Source organism: Oryctolagus cuniculus, chromosome 16 (assembly GCF_051225735.1).
Source record: "Oryctolagus cuniculus isolate XC-2025 breed Fujian yellow rabbit chromosome 16, ASM5122573v1, whole genome shotgun sequence".
Lineage (NCBI taxonomy): Eukaryota > Metazoa > Chordata > Mammalia > Lagomorpha > Leporidae > Oryctolagus > Oryctolagus cuniculus.
Window position 1 is genome coordinate 23,368,253 of NC_142882.1, and position 16,849 is coordinate 23,385,101.

The 16,849-nt window shown below is 59.8% G+C and overlaps 3 protein-coding genes and 1 long non-coding RNA gene across 6 annotated transcripts; 3 read left to right on the top strand and 1 right to left on the bottom strand.

The window, feature by feature from the left end:
• Nucleotides 1–938: 938 nt before the first annotated feature.
• On the top strand, nt 939–4,215 carry DHPS (deoxyhypusine synthase). The gene is made up of 9 exons (XM_002724099.6): nt 939–1,246; nt 1,727–1,891; nt 2,288–2,409; nt 2,497–2,593; nt 2,691–2,777; nt 3,194–3,299; nt 3,389–3,492; nt 3,808–3,933; nt 4,012–4,215. Exons 1-9 carry the CDS (start codon nt 1,040–1,042, stop codon nt 4,105–4,107), a joined length of 1,110 nt encoding a protein of 369 aa, XP_002724145.1. The 5' UTR covers nt 939–1,039; the 3' UTR covers nt 4,108–4,215.
• On the bottom strand, nt 4,117–8,858 carry WDR83 (WD repeat domain 83). Of its 3 annotated transcripts, XM_002724103.6 has the most exons (9): nt 8,690–8,855; nt 8,478–8,598; nt 8,264–8,369; nt 8,015–8,063; nt 7,802–7,928; nt 5,117–5,184; nt 4,931–5,039; nt 4,739–4,853; nt 4,117–4,354 (listed from the first exon to the last, which is right to left on the bottom strand). In XM_002724103.6, the coding sequence occupies exons 1-9, from the start codon at nt 8,790–8,792 to the stop codon at nt 4,205–4,207; spliced, it is 948 nt and encodes a 315-aa protein (XP_002724149.1). In that variant the 5' UTR covers nt 8,793–8,855; the 3' UTR covers nt 4,117–4,204. The 3 variants fall into 3 exon arrangements, 2 of the variants coding, with proteins under 2 accessions (XP_002724149.1, XP_089172045.1); XR_016222836.1 differs by lacking the exon at nt 5,117–5,184 and having other exon boundaries at nt 8,690–8,856; XM_089315919.1 differs by lacking the exons at nt 4,117–4,354; nt 4,739–4,853; nt 4,931–5,039; nt 5,117–5,184 and adding an exon at nt 7,307–7,697 and having other exon boundaries at nt 8,690–8,858.
• Nucleotides 8,859–9,112: 254 nt separating this feature from the next.
• WDR83OS (WD repeat domain 83 opposite strand) lies at nt 9,113–10,744 on the top strand. The gene is made up of 4 exons (XM_002724101.6): nt 9,113–9,188; nt 9,313–9,418; nt 10,216–10,313; nt 10,414–10,744. The coding sequence occupies exons 1-4, from the start codon at nt 9,139–9,141 to the stop codon at nt 10,478–10,480; spliced, it is 321 nt and encodes a 106-aa protein (XP_002724147.3). The 5' UTR covers nt 9,113–9,138; the 3' UTR covers nt 10,481–10,744.
• A 691-nt stretch (nt 10,745–11,435) lies between these two features.
• On the top strand, nt 11,436–15,180 carry LOC149121599 (uncharacterized). The gene is made up of 2 exons (XR_016222837.1): nt 11,436–12,467; nt 12,630–15,180. It is a non-coding gene; the product is annotated as an uncharacterized LOC149121599 (long non-coding RNA).
• The last annotated feature ends 1,669 nt before the right edge of the window (nt 15,181–16,849 follow it).

The following is a 16,849-nucleotide window of genomic DNA, read 5'->3' on the forward strand; positions in this document are numbered from 1 at the left end:
GAAAGAGTTACATAGAGAGGAGAGAGAGATAGCTTCCATCCATTAGTTCACTCCCCAGATGGCTGCAAGAGCCAGGGCTGGATCAGGCCAAAGCCAGGAGCCAGGAGCTCCATCCGGGTCTCCCACATAGGTGCAGGGGCCTGAGCACTTGAGCCATCCTCCACTGCTTTCCCAGGCCAGAAGCAGGGAGCTGGATTGGAAGAGGAGCAGCCAGGACTGGAACCTGTGTCCCTATGGGATGCTGGCGCTGCGGGCAGAGGCTTAGCCCACTATGCCCACAGAGCCGACCCCTGTTGTCCTGTTTTCTGCCTCACTGGGTCTCGTTAATCAGTAAATCCCCAGCGTACACAGCCAAGCCCTCATAAACCGCAGAGTGGGTGGACAAAGGGGTCCCCTCCGTGCCCTGCACAAGGTGGGTTAGGAGGGTGTATGAGGTGCTGGCCTCCCAGTCGCTCTGCGGGGTGTGTAGGGGGCGCTGCTGTCCGCCCTGAATCCCAGAGGAGGCTCCTGAGCCAGAGGAAGTCAGAGAAGGCTTCCCGGAGGTGACGGCTGCATCCACAGCGGGAAAGAAACGGGGCACCTGCAGCGCGTGGAGGCTCTGGACACTTGGGAGGGAACGAATGGGGAGCATTATCCCCACTGACGGGAGAAACTCGAGGCTGAAACTGTCTTGTCGACCCCAATCCTGTCTGACAGCTCAGAAGCTCAGAGCACAGAAACATAGGTAAGCGCCGCGCCACGCCACGAGTGTCCAGCAGGTGGCGCCAAAGCAGGAATGTCCAGGCACGCCTAAAGGCCTTACGGCTCCTCACGGCTTCCGTAGTACGGAACACGCGTGCCAAGATGGCGGCGCCCTAGGCCGCAGGAGCCAGAGTATCATGTGACTCAGCAACTTCCGTTGATCCCCTCTCGGATCTTCCCCGAGCCCTACTTCCTGCGCACTTGCGGAGACGCGCGTGCCGGGGCCTAGCGCGCTTCGAGGCCGCCGTGGGCCCGGCCCGGGTGGTGGCTCAGCCTTGAGAACCCTGCCGCGGGGGGCATGGAGGGCTCCCCGGAGGGGGAAGCGCCCGCCGCGGCGCTGGCCGCTGTGCTGAAGCACAGCTCGGCGCTGCCGCCCGAGAGCGCTCAGGTCCGGGGCTACGACTTCAACCGCGGCGTAGATTACCGCGCGCTGCTGGAGGCCTTCGGCACCACCGGCTTCCAGGCAACCAACTTCGGGCGCGCGGTGCAGCAAGTCAACGCCATGGTGAGGCCCGGGGCGGGACTTCCTGGCCGGAAGGGCGTGGCCTCTAGGAGAGCCAATAGGGTTCCTCCAGGGCGTGGCTGCCAGGAGGACGGAGGGGGTGTGTCGCCCGAAGGGGCGGGGCCCACCCTGGGCGGGAACCGACTGCGAAGCGGCCTTTGCCCGTAGCGTCTGTAGGGGGCGGGGCCTGATTTTTGGTAGGAGATGGATTCTAGGCGAATTTTTGAGAGACAGAAACGGGGAACTCCGTCGGGGCCTCCCACGCGGGTGCAGGGTCCCCGGCACTCGGGCCGTCACCTGCTGCTTTCCTAGGCGCATTTGCAGGGAGCTGGATCGGAAGCGGAGAGCCTGTAGGGCGGGATTTTTAGTCCCCAGTAGAAGTGGCCCCTTCTAGAAAGTGCATTCTCATTTCCGGAACTCACCTTGGGGGGTCCCTGGCGTTTGCCGCCGGAAACTTAACCTGACCCCGGCCCCTGCCCCAAGATTGAGAAGAAACTGGAGCCGCTGTCGCAGGATGAAGATCAGCACAAGGACCTGACCAAGAGCCGCCGCCCGCTGACCGGCTGCACCATTTTCCTGGGCTACACGTCCAACCTCATCAGCTCAGGCATCCGGGAGACCATCCGCTACCTCGTGCAGCACAGCATGGTGGGACTGCGGCCTTGGGCAGTCATTCTTAAAGATTTACGTAGTTATTTGCAAGGCAGAGTGACAGATCTTCCATCTGTTGGCTCACTCCCCAAATGGCTGCAGCAGCTTGGGCTGGGCCATGCTGGAGCCAGGAGCTCCATCCGGGTCTCCCATGTGGGTGGCAGGGAGCCAAGTATTTGAGCCAGCACCTGCTGCCCCCTGCCCAGGATGCCCTAAAACAAGAAGTAGAGCAGCCAGGGCTGCACTCTGAGGGGGGGGGATACAGGCATCCGGAAGTGGTGCCTGTCCCCCAAAGTGGCCAAGCTCTTTCCTGGGGATCAGGGTTGAGGCTGAGTTGGGGACCGTTCCCTGGGAGTGGGGCGGGGGCCCAACTGCACTGCCTTCGAGCTGCAGGTGGACGTCCTGGTGACCACGGCTGGAGGTGTGGAGGAAGACCTCATCAAGTGCCTGGCGCCCACGTACCTGGGCGAGTTCAGCCTCAGAGGGAAGGAGCTCCGGGAGAATGGGATCAACAGGTTAGGGGAGGGGGCATCCCTGTGCACCGCTGGGGGGGGTGCTGAGGCTGGGGTGGGGGCTGATGGCCGCGTGCCTTCTGTCCCCAGGATCGGGAACCTGCTGGTGCCCAATGACAATTACTGCAAGTTTGAGGACTGGCTGATGCCCATCCTGGACCAGATGGTGCTGGAGCAGAACACAGAGGTGGGGGCTGAAGAGTCTTGGGGGGTGGGGAATGGGGTCCAGTGTGGTGCTGGGGGTTAGAGGAGCGTGGGCTGACTGCTGACATCCCCCCTCCCAGGGTGTGAAGTGGACGCCTTCCAAGATGATTGCCCGGCTCGGCAAGGAGATCAACAGCCCGGAGTCTGTGTATTACTGGGCACAGAAGGTGAGGGCCGCTAACACACAGCGTGGCCTCGCCGCTCTGAATTCCAGCAGTCTGACAAGTAACAAGAGATACCGGTGTGAGCTTCCATCCACTGGTGCACTCCCACAAATGGCTGCAACAGCCAGAGCTGGGCCAAAGGCAGAAGCCAGGCGCCTGGAGCTCTACTCGGGTCTCCCAGTGTGGGTGGCGGGGGCCCAGGCACCTGAGCCATCCCTGCTGCCGCTCAGCGCACATGCGCAGGAGCCAGGACTTGAGCTCAGGATGCAGGGGCCTCCTGCCCCGCCCCAGAGTGCCAGGCCGGGGCCAAGTGCTGGGTGTGCGTTTGTCACGTAGGCGCCCTCCTGCGGCAAGCAGAGGGGCCCAGGCAGGCTGCTCCCCAGCCTCAGCCTGGCCCTTCACTGTCTGCCCGCCTGCAGAACCACATCCCCGTGCTGAGCCCGGCGCTGACCGACGGCTCCCTGGGAGACATGATCTTCTTCCATTCCTACAAGAACCCGGGCCTGGTCCTGGACATCGTGGAGGGTGAGGCGCGCTGGGGCCCTGGGAGTGGCAGAGGGAAGGTGGGTGCTGGAGGGCTGAGGCCGGGGCCTGAGCGCGCTCTCTGCCCGCAGACTTGCGGCTCATCAACACGCAGGCCATTTTCGCCAAGCGCACGGGGATGATCATCTTGGGCGGCGGCATGGTCAAGCACCACATCGCCAACGCCAACCTGATGGTGAGCGCGGGAGGGCGTGGGAGCCCACTGGGCGCAGCGCCCCCAGGGCGACGGGTGCGGAGAGGAACAGGCCAGGACCCCCGCTCTCCCGGGGCTGCGGGCCAGCGAGCGATGCACGTGTCCGGGCGAGGGAGGCCCCTGGGAAGCGGGCCAAGTGCCCTGCGTGGGTCTCTAGCTGTGGCTCTAAGCTGGATAGGACCCGACTCGGGCGCTCACTGCTGCCCTCTTGCGGTGGCGCGGGAGCCAGGACCCGACGAGGGGTGGCGGGGATCCCGGAAGCTGGGGCTGACGGGGCTGTCCCGGCCCTGTCCACAGCGGAACGGGGCCGACTACGCCGTCTACATCAACACGGCCCAGGAGTTCGACGGCTCCGACTCGGGCGCCCGGCCGGACGAGGCCGTCTCCTGGGGCAAGATCCGGATGGATGCGCAGCCCGTGAAGGTGAGGGGCGCCCCGGGGGTGCCGTGGCTCCCAGGGCACGGCCAGAGGCCCCGGGGCTCACTCAGGTCCCCGCCGCAGGTCTACGCCGACGCCTCGCTGGTCTTCCCGCTGCTCGTGGCCGAGACCTTCGCCCAGAAGGCCGGTGCCTTCATGTCAGAGAAGAGCAAGGACTGACCGCGGCCCGGGAGCTCCCCCTCCTATTTATTGGTTCCCAGCGGTGTCCGCGCAATAAACGCTCGGCAGTCTCCAGCCCGCGGCCGGGGGCTCCGGGTCAGCCCGTGCCGCCCTCCGCCTCGTAGCCTTCTTCCCGCCAGCACTGGATGCTGCCTGCTATGGCGGCGAGCAGGCAGGGCTCCGTGGGGTGGTAGGCCAGCGACTGCACCACGCCGGAGCCCACGGGCAGGGCCAGCGCCAGGGCGCCCTGGAGAGGGGGAGAGCGGAGGTTGGCTGCCAGGAGCCTCCCATAGATACTGCAGGCCGCTGGGGGGCGCTGGCAGGGCCACACGTCTTGGGGGGTGGGGCGACTTCATCTTACAGCCCTTTGTCCCGGCTGCACCTGCCTGCCCCTCCCCCAGCCGCATCATCTCCCCTCCCTCTGCAGCCCACCTACACAAGCTGGGGGGAAGCACCTGTTCTCCTCCTGTCCGCCCCGGGCCTCCAGGGCCTCCAGTCTGGCTGCGATGGTTCGGATATGGTTGAATGGGGTCCTCGCCCCTGCCCCCCCACCCCCCGCAGGGTTCATGTGGCTCAGGGCTTGCGCTGGGGGTGTCCGCACGTGCGTGAGGCGGTTCTGGGGGAGGCTCACCTCCACCAGGTCCCAGAAGAACACCTTCCCGTCCTCCGAGCAGCTGACCACGTGCGTGTCGCGCTCGCTCAGGCAACAGTCCAGCTTGTACTCCTTGTTTTTATGGCCTGTGTACCTGGGAGGGTGGGCGTGGCATCAGGGCGGCGGCCGCCGGGCACCGGGGGAGGGACCCGCGACCCCCCCAGGACTCACTCGCCCAGCATCTCCCCAGTGTCTTTGTCCAGAAGTCGCAATGTGGAGTCCAGGCTGGACACCAGGGTGCACTGCCCGTCCCGGCTGAAGCAGGCGCAGGTGACAGGGCCTGGGGACAGGGGATGGAGGAGGTGTAGGGGCAGCCAAGGTTCCCTTGGCTCCCCCCCCAGCCCTGGCCACACTCACTGCCCACGTAGTCTGAGAAGAGCTGCCCCATCCTCAGGTCGTAGCGCCTCACGCGGCCGTCCACGGAACTGCAGCAGAGGGGGCACGCGGCTCAGGCTCCAGGCCCCCGGCCCCATCGCCATTCATTTCTGCAACTTCCAGCCCCCTGGAGCCCTTCTGGGACCCCCTTTCCTGCGTGTTCCGCACGGGTCTCTGACACAGAACCATCACCCCTGGAGACCCAGGGCGCCCACCTTCAGGGATTCAAGGGTGTTCGGACAGGAAGTGGTGTCTGCAGGGGACGTGGTGTCACCGTTCCCAGGTAGCAGCCCCTCTGTATAGCCTCCACACAGCAAATCCACCGTTTTAGGTATCACAAGTCAGAGAGGGCTTGGGCTGGTGCTGTGGTGCAGAGGGCAAAGCCGCTGCCTGCAGTGCCAGCATCCCATGAGGCACAGGTTCAAGTCCCGGCGCCCATCTTCTCGCCTGTATTTGTGGCACTTGGCTTCAGGCCTGGCTGGGAGGCTGAGTGTGGCAGACACGGGGACCAGCTGTGGGGACTTGGGACCCCATGGCTCTTGGTTGAAGTACCAGAGAAGGTACGGAGGGTGTCTTCCCCGTGGGGAAGAGAAGCTGTGAGTTCCCCGGGAGGACCTATCAGGTGACTTGGGTGTGTATCATGTCTCTGGGGCCAGGTCCTGAGTGGACACCTCGGACTTGGCGGTGATCACGCCAGGCATGGCTCCTACCATCCTGGAGCCACCAGTGACCAAGGTTGATCTAGAAAGCTCTCTGTGAGGAAGTGACCTCTGATCTGAAAGATGGACAGCCCACGGGGGCACCGGTTCAAGTCCTGGCTGCTCCACTTCCCATCCAGCTCTCTGCTATGGCTTGGGAAAGCAGTGGAAGATGGCCCAAGTCCATGGGCCCCTGTACTCGTGTGGGAGACCTGGAAGAAGCTCCTGGCTTCGAACTGGCCTAGCTTCAGCCATTGCGGCCATTTAGAGAGTGAACCAGGGGATGATAGACCTCTCTCTCTGCCTCTCCTCTCTCTGTGTAACTGTGACTTTCAAATAAATAAATACATGTTTAAAAAACCAAAGAACCAGGAAACAGCCAAGTTTCCCAAAGAGGCAAGAAACGTAACCTGATATAACCTGGCACTCAACTAAGCAGTTACTTTTCTACTGATTTTTAAATATTTATTTATTTGAAAGAGTTACAGAGAGAGAGGTCTTCCACCCACTGGGGCTGGGCCATGCTGAAGCCAGGAGCCTGGGGCTTCATCTGGGTCTCCCATACAGGTACAGGGGCCCAATTGTTCAGGCCATCTTCCACTGCTTTCCTAGGCCATGGCAGAAAGCTGGATGGGAAGTGGAGTAGCTGGGACTTGAACCAATGCCCAGAGGGGATACCGGTGTTGTAGACAGTGGCTTAACCTGCTAGACCACAGTCTCATCCCTGGAAAATCCAATCTGCCTTCTGTTCTTCCCTGTTTATAAAACCAATCTCTGCTTAGCTCATAGGAGCTCTCATCCTATTTTACGGAATAAAAGCTTCACCCAATTCTAGAATAGAATATAAAGCCAATTAAAATGATCTTGCAGCTGGGGCCAGTGTTGTGGTCCAGTCCTGGCTGCTCTGCTTCTGACCCAGCTCCCTGCTGACGCGCCTGGGAAAGGAGCAGAAGATGGCCCAAACAGCTGGGCACATGCCACCTATGTGGGAGACTGGGGTGAAGTTCCTGGTTTTGGCCTGGCCCAGCCCTGGCCGTGTGGCCATTTGGGGACTGAACCAGTGGATGGAAGCCCTCTCTCTCTGCCTAAAATAAATAAATCTTTTTAAAAGAAAGTTCTCTTTATCACTCTTTCAAAAAAATAATAAATCTTTCTTTTTGTTACAGAGAGGCAGAGCAGAGAGAGAGGTCTTCCATCCACTGGTTCACTCCCCAGTTGGCCGAAACAGCCGGAGCTGTGCCAATCTGAAGCCAGGAGCCAGGAGCTTCTTCCAGGTCTCCCATGCGGGTGCTGGGGCCCAAGCACTTGGGTCATCTTCTACTGCTTTCCCAGGCCACAGCAGAGAGCTGGATCAGAAGAGGAGCAGCCGGGTCTTGAACTCGCCCCCATATGGGATGCCAGCACTGCAGTTGGGGACTTTACCCGCTATGCCACAGCACCAGCCCCTAAAAATAAATCTTAAAAAAAAAAAAAACAAAAAACAAAACGCCGAGGGGTCCATGTTGGGCGGGTGGGGGAGGCATACACTGCACAGTGCTGTGAATGAACGGTGGTGAGGAAGAAAGCAGATTTTGATGCAGGTGCAGAGGCAGCTCTGATCGTCCATGGCATGGCTGGGAAGGATTAGATCCTGGGTCTCGGGGCCAGTGCTGTGTGCTGGTTAAGCCACTGTCTGCAGTGCCGGCATCCCATATGGGCACTGGTTCAAGTCCTGGCTGCTCCACTTCCGATCCAGCTCTCTGCTGTGGCCTGGGAAAGCAGTGGAAGATGACCCAAGTCCTGTGTCCCTGCACCCGCATGGGAGACCTGGAAGAAGCTCCTGGCTCCTGGCTTTGGATCGGTGCAGCTCCGGCCGTTGCAACCAGCTGGGAAGGGAACCAGTGGATGCAAGATCTTTCTGTCTCTCCCGCTCTCTCTGTAACTCTGCTTTTCAAATAAATATATATACTAAGACCAAGGGTCTACTCACCCTGCCAGGACTTCGTGGTCCGACACCTTCACGCTGGAGACGCTGTCCTTGGCTTCGTCCAGCTTCTGCACTGGCTCAGGTCTTCTTGAGCGGCAGTCCCAGCAGCGGATGCTGGAGTCGATGGAGCCTGCAAAGCCGCCGTGAAATGGGGGTCACCTATAGAGGGGGTGGGGATGGCCCCTCGGTCCCTCACTCCTAAGGCGCCAGACTCACCAGACAGGATGACCGTGGCCTCCTCATTAAACTGCACCGTGTTCACCTTCTGAGAAACAAGAACTGCCACTCAGAGGAGGCTGGACTTTGGGAGGACTGGGGCAAGGGCACAGCCTAGGGGGTGGGGGCGGTGAGAGGGCGGGGCTTGCTGATGGGCAGGCTGTCAGGAGTGGCGGTCCCGTCCACCCTCCATGGGCTCAGGGTTTGGGGTTGGGGGGAGGGCAGGGGGGTCTCCCGGTTTGCACTCACCCCGGCATGGCCTCGGAATTTGCGCACAACCTGCCCCGATGCCACATCCCACAGCACCACCGCCTTGTCCCCGCCGCCGGAGCACAGACTGCTGTTGTCAAAGGAGCTGCAGGGCAGGAAGAGGAGGTGGCGGAGGGAAGGTGGCCGTCCACCCCCCCCCAACACACCCCGATCCTGGCCTCGGCGCTCCCCGATCCCAGCCCGCGCGGCTCACCTGGCCGCGTCCAACACCTCGTAGCCGTGGCCGCTGTACGTCCGCAGCAGCGTCCCCCGCAGCGGGTTCCAGAGCTTCAGGGTCTTGTCGCTGCCGCACGTCAGGCAGTAATTGCCGTCCACTGGGGAACACCGGGCGCGGACGGGGAGCGGTTATGGGGCCGCAGACCCTCAGGAGGCGGGAGGAGGCCGCGACACGAAGGAGGCGCTCACCATTAAACCGCACCGCCCGCACGGCCCCCTGCCCGCAGTCCAGCGTCTTCACCCGCTTCTGCGGCAGTTCGGGGGCCCGCGGCTTCGGCTCAGGAAAAGCCATGGCTCCGCGGTCCCGGCGCGCTTGGGTGTCACCTTATTATTGTCCCCCATACCGATTTCCGGTTTCTCACTTCCGGATTCAAGCCTTCAATACTGTGGTGACTGATGTTGAGAATATCGAAGCCCGCTCTCTCAAGCCACCCCCCCATACCACTTCCAATTTTCAAGGAATATTTTGGGTGTCGTTTAGTTTTTTTCCCCTTCTGCCTGGAGAAAGTCCTGGCCTCTGCGGTGTGGAACGGAAGCGTCAGGGCTGTGGGTGTTACTCTAAAAGGCATCCTCCGCTCCCGCACCGGAAGCGGCGGCTCCGGGAGCGGAAGAGACGCCAGCTGGCCCTTCCGCGCGCAATGTCCACCAACAATATGTCGGACCCACGGAGGCCCAACAAAGTGCTGAGGTGAGGGAGGACCCCAGCGTTGTGGTGACGGGTCTCGGGTTTGGGTGCGGGTCGGGGCCAAGGGAGCCGCCTGCCTGTCCCGGGGGCGAGACTTGAGTGTCCCTGACTCTTGAGCGTGTCTCAGGTACAAGCCCCCGCCGAGTGAGTGTAACCCGGCCTTGGATGACCCGACGCCAGACTACATGAACCTGCTGGGCATGATCTTCAGCATGTGCGGTCTAATGCTCAAGGTGGGCGGGGCTGGGTACCCGTGGGCGTGGCTAAGCCAGAGAATGGGGGCGGAGGGGCAGGATCCAGTGGAAGCGGGGCGTCCGGGCAGCGGCGGGGGGCGGGGCCTGAGGCCAGCCAGCGGAGAGGGGCGGGGCCTGAGGCCAGCCAGAGATAAGGTGCGGGGCCTCAGAGTCAGCTTGGGGCGCCTCGCAGGTCCGTCTGAGGGTGGAGACAGCCTTTGAAGCAACTTGGAAGAAATTTCTGGAAAAAATGATGGTGGTGGGCAGCATGGGGCGATGTCTCAGGCCATTCTTGGGCCTCAGGGAACTCGGTGGGGTCAGAGACACAAGCTTGGGAACTGAACCAGGAGCTGGGTACCTGGCGTTGCCTCTGAAGGGGGGGGTGGAGCCACTTCCGGGGGGCAGGGTAGGGTCCCAACTGGACAAAGTGGGATCATTTTAAAAAGTATGCATGAGATCTTCTACTTACTATTTGGGATCTAGGGAGGGCGGGCAGAGTGAAAGGAGGACAGGGGCAGAGAGACAGACATACCGAGATCGCCGTCTGTTGATTGACTTCCCAAATGCCAGAAATCGCGGGGCCTGGGCTGGGGCCGGGAGCCGGGAGCTGGGAGCCGGGAGCCAGGCGCGCAGTCCATCCAAGTCTCCCACGCAGGCGGCAGGCGCCCGAGTGCTCGAGCCGTCCCTGCTGCCCGAATGTCCACCGTCCCCCGCCCCGCACAGTGTGGAATGTGGTTGGGGCGGGGGTGGGGTCGGGTCCCTGGCATCCTGAGCAGCGGCCCCCTGCCTTCCCCCAGCTGAAGTGGTGCGCCTGGGTCGCCGTCTACTGTTCCTTCATCAGCTTTGCTAACTCGCGCAGCTCCGAGGACACCAAGCAGATGATGAGCAGCTTCATGTGAGGCTTTACGTAGGGGTGGGGGGCTCTTGGATGAGGGGCGGTGTGGCCCCAGACCCCTCCCCCCATCCTGGGCACACCCCTCTTTGCCCGCCTCCAGGCTGTCCATCTCTGCCGTGGTGATGTCGTATCTCCAGAATCCTCAGCCCATGACGCCCCCCTGGTGATGGCAGCCAGGAGGGTCATGTCCTGGACCCGCGCTGCGCACCTGCCCGAGGCATGGCCTGTGGTCACTCAGAATGCTGCCGTCCTGAGTGAAGAGGTCCCAGACCCCCCCACCGCAGGGTGGAGGGAGCATGGCCCCTGGGATGGGGGGCGTCCCCGTCCTTCCCTTACCCTGCCTGCCGCGGGGGGACATGCTGTCCACGTTGCTGGGGTCTTCTCTCATTCTCTTGTTGAAATCAGTTGGTAATAAAGTTTTTCACTCTGGCTGTCCTCCGTCATCTGTCGCTTCTGTTCCCTGGGAGGGTCTCCGCGCGGTGTGGCTGAGCCAGGTGACAGGATGAGATGGCTAACTCCTGCCCTCCAGCACCTTGGCAGTGACCCTGCGGGCCTGAGCGCCCTGGCCGGGTAGGAATTGGGCAGTCAGGCCTTGCAGCCTCCAGGGGGCGCTGGCTCCCGTCCCTGCCGCGGGGATCTGTCACGGTGCTCCAAGGGCTCTTTCCCCTGTCTGGATCCCCACTGGGCAGATCCACATCTTCCTCTTGACCTGCGGCGAGCCCAGCTCAGTCCCTGCAGGTCCCCACTCTGGCGGTGAGTGAGATGCCCTAGGATCCGGGCAAACCCCCTAGGAAAACCCGGCCCCCACAAGAAAAGCAACTCAAGGCCGCAGCCTCCATCGCCCAGCCCCGCCCCCTTCCCCACCGAGTGCGGAGGCTGGGCTCCCTGCGCGTCGCTCCCGGGACCCGAGAACCAGAACCTTCTGCCGTGGCTGCAGTGGAGGCGTGGAGTGCGGGCTTCGGGAGTCCACGATGGCCGCGGCCACAGCGCCGCCGCCTCTACCCTCTCTGTTTTAGTGTCAGTGGTGGCGCCCAGCAGCGCTGCACCGGGCCGCTGTGGGGGCGGGGAGGCGGGGTGGGACGGTGGTGCTGGCTGACTGTGGCAGAGTGAGTTGGGCAGGGGCTCGCATTCCGTACTGGGGACCCGTGGGGCCATCTGGTGCTTCACTTTTGACCCAGGTCCCTGCTGGTGTGCTTGAGAAAGCAGCAGAATACGGCTGGCCCGGCTATTCGGGTCCCTCCCACCTGTGTGAGAAACCGGGACGGAGTTCCAGTCTGCTGTCTTTGTCTTGGCGTAACCCTGGCTATTGCGCCCATTTGGGGAAGGAGCCAGCTGGTGGAAGAGCTGTTTCCCTCTCTGTTTCTCTGTTTCTCTGTGTCACTCTGCCTTTAAAAAAAGTGGGGGGAAAAAGAGGCTTTGAAACCTTTAAGTATTTATTTGAAAGAGAGAGTTGGAGGGAGGATGTGACCATCCAGGGGTCACTGAGAGAGACAGGTAGACAGATTTATCCACTAGTTGGCTCCCACGAGCTAGGCCAGGTGGACGTTGGGAGCTTAGGACTCACCCTGGGCCTCCTGTGTGGGTGGCAGGGCCATCATGCTGTCACTCAGAGCATGAAACAGGAGTACAGCTGGGACTCACTCCCAGAGCTCTGATGTGGGGTTGACGGCGTCCCAACTGGCATCTTAGTCGCCCAGAGTGAGTTTAGATGAGGCTCGTGAGCTTGCTGTCCTGTTGGGTACAGTGACAAGTGGGGGAAGGAAGTGATCAGTCGCTGGACTCCAAGAGCTACTTCTTTTTATTATTATTTTTTATTTGACAGAGTTAGACAGTGAGAGAGAGAGAGAAAGGTCTTCCTTCCGCTGGTTCACCCCCCAAATGGGCGGGACTGCCGGAGCTATACCAATCTGAAGCCAGGAGTCAGATACATCTTCCTGGTCTCTGATGCGGGTATAGGGGCCCAAGCACTTGGGCCACAGCAGAGAGCTGGACTGGAAGAGGAGCAACCGGGACAGAATCTGGCACCACAACTGGGACTGGAATTTGGGGTGCCGGCGCCGCAGGTGGAGGATTAGCCATGTGAGCCATGGAGCCGGCCCCCTCCAAGGGCTACTTCTACACGGACAGCAATGGCCGGGAGATCCTGAAGAGGAGGTAAGGGGGACACAGGGCACCCGCGGGGCAGTGGTGATGTGTGGGGGCCCAGGGGTGGGGGCGCTGGCTGATGGTGTGAATGTGGGAGGGAGAGGAAGAAGGGAGAGAGCAGAGTGGGGGAGCCGGTCCCCCAGCCTGACCAGATGACCTCTCGTCCCCCAGGAGGAATTACCGGCCCACCTGGAACTTGAACGAGGACCCGCCCCACCTCTCCTGGGTGGAACTCAGCCGAGCTTTCGCCCTAGGCTCCGCGCTATGGAGCGCAGGCACCCAACCTGGCCTTTGGATCTGCTGCCCTCCCCCAGGCTCTGTCCTGCCCGCCTCTCCCCTACGGCCCCGCCTCTCCGGGCCTTCAGCCCCGCCCTAACGCCTCTGGGCAGATAGGCTCCGCCCCTTCCAGACTTGCACCTGATTTGCTGGGAACATCCCCCAACCGGGGACCGCCCCGTCCTCTCATTGGCTTGGTCCTCCGCGATCCTGCCCGCTTCTGGCTGCCGAACCTCGCCCTCCCCGCGCAGGCCCCGCCTCGCTCCCACTTATCCTCGGCGACTCCCGGCGGTTCTCTGGGCTCGGCTAGGAGCTCCTGCCCCGCCCCGTGCACCGGCTCGCCCGGACCCGATGGGGTAAAGCTCTTGGAGCACCAGTTTGCCACGGGGAGGATTCAGGGCCGCTACTTGAACTCCCTTGTGATGAGAAAGGGGAAAGCTGGATTTGCAAGACACTGGGGCCTGTCCGTGGTTCCCGCAGCACCGCCACCATCACCTGCCTGCACGAGACCACGCTGGCGGCCAACCAACCCCAGGCCAGCGCCTCCAGGCTCCAGTGAACCCCAGAAACCAAAGTGCACCTAGTGTGGGTGGGGTGGGCTCCTGCCTGGGGCTGGCAGCTGGGGGTTCGTGTATGAGATGTGAGAATGTTTGCCAGGATCCAGTATAGAACCTAGGACCCTGGGCAGATCTGGGCTCTTGGAGCTTGGGGATCCAAGGTGGGTTCAGCAAACTTGCAGTAGGTCTTCAGGGGTTGAGGATTCGGTCCCAGGAACAAGATTCAAGGGTCTCCGGGGGTGTCTAGTTCTGGGAGGGTGTGAGATCCTGTTAGAGATAGAATGCACGATCTAGAAAGGTCTCCTAAGCCTAGCTAAGTTTTTTTTTTTTTTTGAAATGTTTTAAAGATTCATTTGCTTTAAAAAAAAATTCATTTACTTAGGGCCAGTACTGTGATGTAGAAGGTTAAGCCCTCGCCTGCAGTGCCAGCTTCCCATATGGGTGCTGGTTTGAGACCTGGCTGCTCCACTTCTGATCCAGCTTCCTGCTGATGTGCCTGGGAAAGCAGCGTAAGATGGCCCAGGTGCTTGGGCCCCTGCACCCATGTGGGAGACCTAGAAGAAGCTCCTGGCTCCTGACTTTGGCCTGGTCCAGCTCCAGCCACTGTGGCACCATCTGCAGGGTAAACCAGCAGATGGAAGATCTCAGATCTCTCTCTCTCTCTCTTGCTCGCTTGCTCTCTTTCTCCTTCTCTATTTCTGTCTTTCAAATAAGTCAATAAATCTTAAACATTTTTTTTTTTATTTAAAAGGCAACGTGACAGAGATGGCGAGAGTTCTCCCATCCGCTGGTTCATTCTCCCAATGGTCTCAATGACCAGGGTTGGTACAGGCCTGAAGCCAGGATCCTAGGACTCCATCCAGGTCTTCCACGTGGTTTACAGGGTCCCAAGTTCTTGAGCCATGATTTGGGCCATCATGTGTTGTCTTCCCAGTTGCATTTAGCAGTGAGCCTGCTCAGAAGTGGATCAGCCAGGAGTCCAACCGTCACTCGGATATGAGACACCAGCCTAGAAATACAGTGGCTTAACCCACTGTGCCAAGACCATGGCACTCCTTCCTTGAGTATTTTGCAGGGAGGTCAGTTGGTGGCTGATCCTCATACCAGACCCTCTGTCTGCAGCACCCAGTCTCCCCCATCACTTTCTCTCTCTCTCTCTTTAAAGATTTATTTATTTGAAAGGCAGAGAGAGATAGGTCTTCCATCCACTGGTTCACTCCCCAGATGGCTGCAATGGCTGGAGCTGAGCCAATCCAAAGCCAGGAGCTTCTTCCAGGTCTCCCACGTGGGTGCAGGGGCCCAAGGACTTGGACCATCTTCCACTGCTTTCTCAGGCCACAGCAGAGAGCTGGATTGGAAGTGGAACAGCTGAGACTCGAACTGGTGCCCATATGGGATGCTGATACTGCAGGTGGTGGCTTAGCCTACTGCGCTACAGCGCTGGCCCCACATGCAGATGTTTCACCCCCAAGTCATAGATGGATGGTACTGAGAGGGTAGGAACTTGATTTAATCATGGTGTTGAGAGAGTGGGCTTTGGGGGGCGAGCACTGTGGTGTGGTGGGTAAAGCCACTGCCTGTGACGCCAGTATTCTATTGACATGGATGGAGTGGACACCTGGCTGCTCCACTTCCAACCCAGCTCCCTGCTAATGTGCTTGGGAAGGCAGCGGAGGATGGCCCAAGTGCTTGGGTCCCTGCACCTTAGAAGGAGACCTGGAGGAAGCTCCTTACTCCTGGTTTTGGCCTGGCCCAGCCCTGGCCATTGCAGTCATTTGGAGAGTGAACCAGTGGATGGAAGACACTCTCTCTCTCTCTCTCTCTCTCTCTCCCCATCTCTTCCTCTCTGTGTAACTCTTTCAAATAAATTAATAAATCTTTAAAAAAAATTGTGCCTTGGGACTGGAATCCTTGGCTTTAACCTGCTGCACCACAGCACCAGCCCCTCTGCCTTTCAAATAAATAAAATTATATATATATATATATACACACACACACACACACACATATATATATATATATGTAAGAGAAGTGGGGGGCTGGTGCTGTAGCACAGTGGGTTAAAGCCCCAGCCTGCAGCAGTGCTGGCATCCCATATGGGTACCGGTTCAAGTCCCGGCTGCTCCACTTCTGATCCAGCTCTCTGCTGATGGCCTGGGAAAGCAGTAGAAGATGACCCAAGTCCTTGGGCCCCTGCATCCATGTAGGAGACCCAGAAGAATCTCCTGGCTCCTGGCTTCAGATCAGCTTAGCTCCAGCCATTACAGTCACTGGGGAGTGAACCAGCGGAGGGAAGACCTCTCTTTCTCTGGCTCTACCTCTTTCTGTAACTCTGTCAAATAAAATAAAAATGAAATTTTTTTTTTGTTTTAAAGAGAGAAGTGCGCCTAGTGGGAGACTTTTAGGTCACTGGGGCTTTGTGCATGCAAGGCAGAACTTATTTTTTTTTTAAGATTTTATTTATTTATTTGAGAGGCAGAGTTACAGAAAGAGGGAGACAGAGAAATCTTCTATCCATTGGTTCACCCACCAAACACCTGCAGTGGCTGGAGCTGGGCCAATCCAAAGCCAGGAGCTCCATCTGGGTCTCCCATGCAGGTATAGGGGCCCAAGCACTTGGGCCATCTTCTACTGCTTTCCCAGGCCATCAGCAGAGAGCTGGATCAGAAGTGGAGCAGCTGGGACTTGAACCGGCGCCCATACAGGATGCCAGCGCCGCAAGCAGCTTAGTCTACTATACCACAGCACTAGCCCCACAAGGGGGTTCTTGTGATTGGGTTGGTTCCAGCAGTCTGAGTGAGGCCGGGCCGCTGTCTCTGCTTCTGGGCTCCACGTGGGACCCTCCCTCTGCACGGGCCTCAGCAGACAGCCACAGTGGAAAGCACCTGACCTTGAACTGTGAACATTCCATATGGTGAGCCAAACAAACGTCCCTTCCTTGCTAAGTGGCTTGTTTTTAGGAACTTGTGGCAGTAACTGTGACTGGGAAACAGCCACGGAGGAAGGGGAACTTGGTTCTTGTCTCACGTGGAAGAATTTCCGTGCAGATGAGACAGTGAGCGAAGCAAGATTTATTTAAGTCTGAAACCCCTGGCTGGGGCAAACAGGCGGGTGGTGGTTCCAAGAAAGAAAACCCCGAGAAAGTGCTGTCTTTTAAGCAGAATTCGGGGGAACAGCGTTGACAGCGGACACTCAGAGGGCGGGGTCGGGGAGGGGGAACTGGTGGACTGTGGACACAAGCCTCAGCCGTCTTAGTTCCTTGCCTGAAAGCAGATTTCCCAATGGAGCCCTTTCAGTTCAGCCCCACACCCTGATCTTCCATCTTCTATCCCGCCCCTCCTTCTGCATTCTTTTCCAGGTTTGTAAGCCTGCAAAAAACCTGAAAAACCTGTATGAAGAGACCTACCCACCCCCCATTAATGCCCCCCCCCCCTTCTGGACCCTTAGCCTGTCCTAAGATCTATGAGGCCCAGCCCCCTGGTCTGTGTGTACCCTGGCAGTAGGCTACCTCTGCAAATTTGTTTTTCTTCTTGAATAAATTTGTTTTGGGGGCCAGTG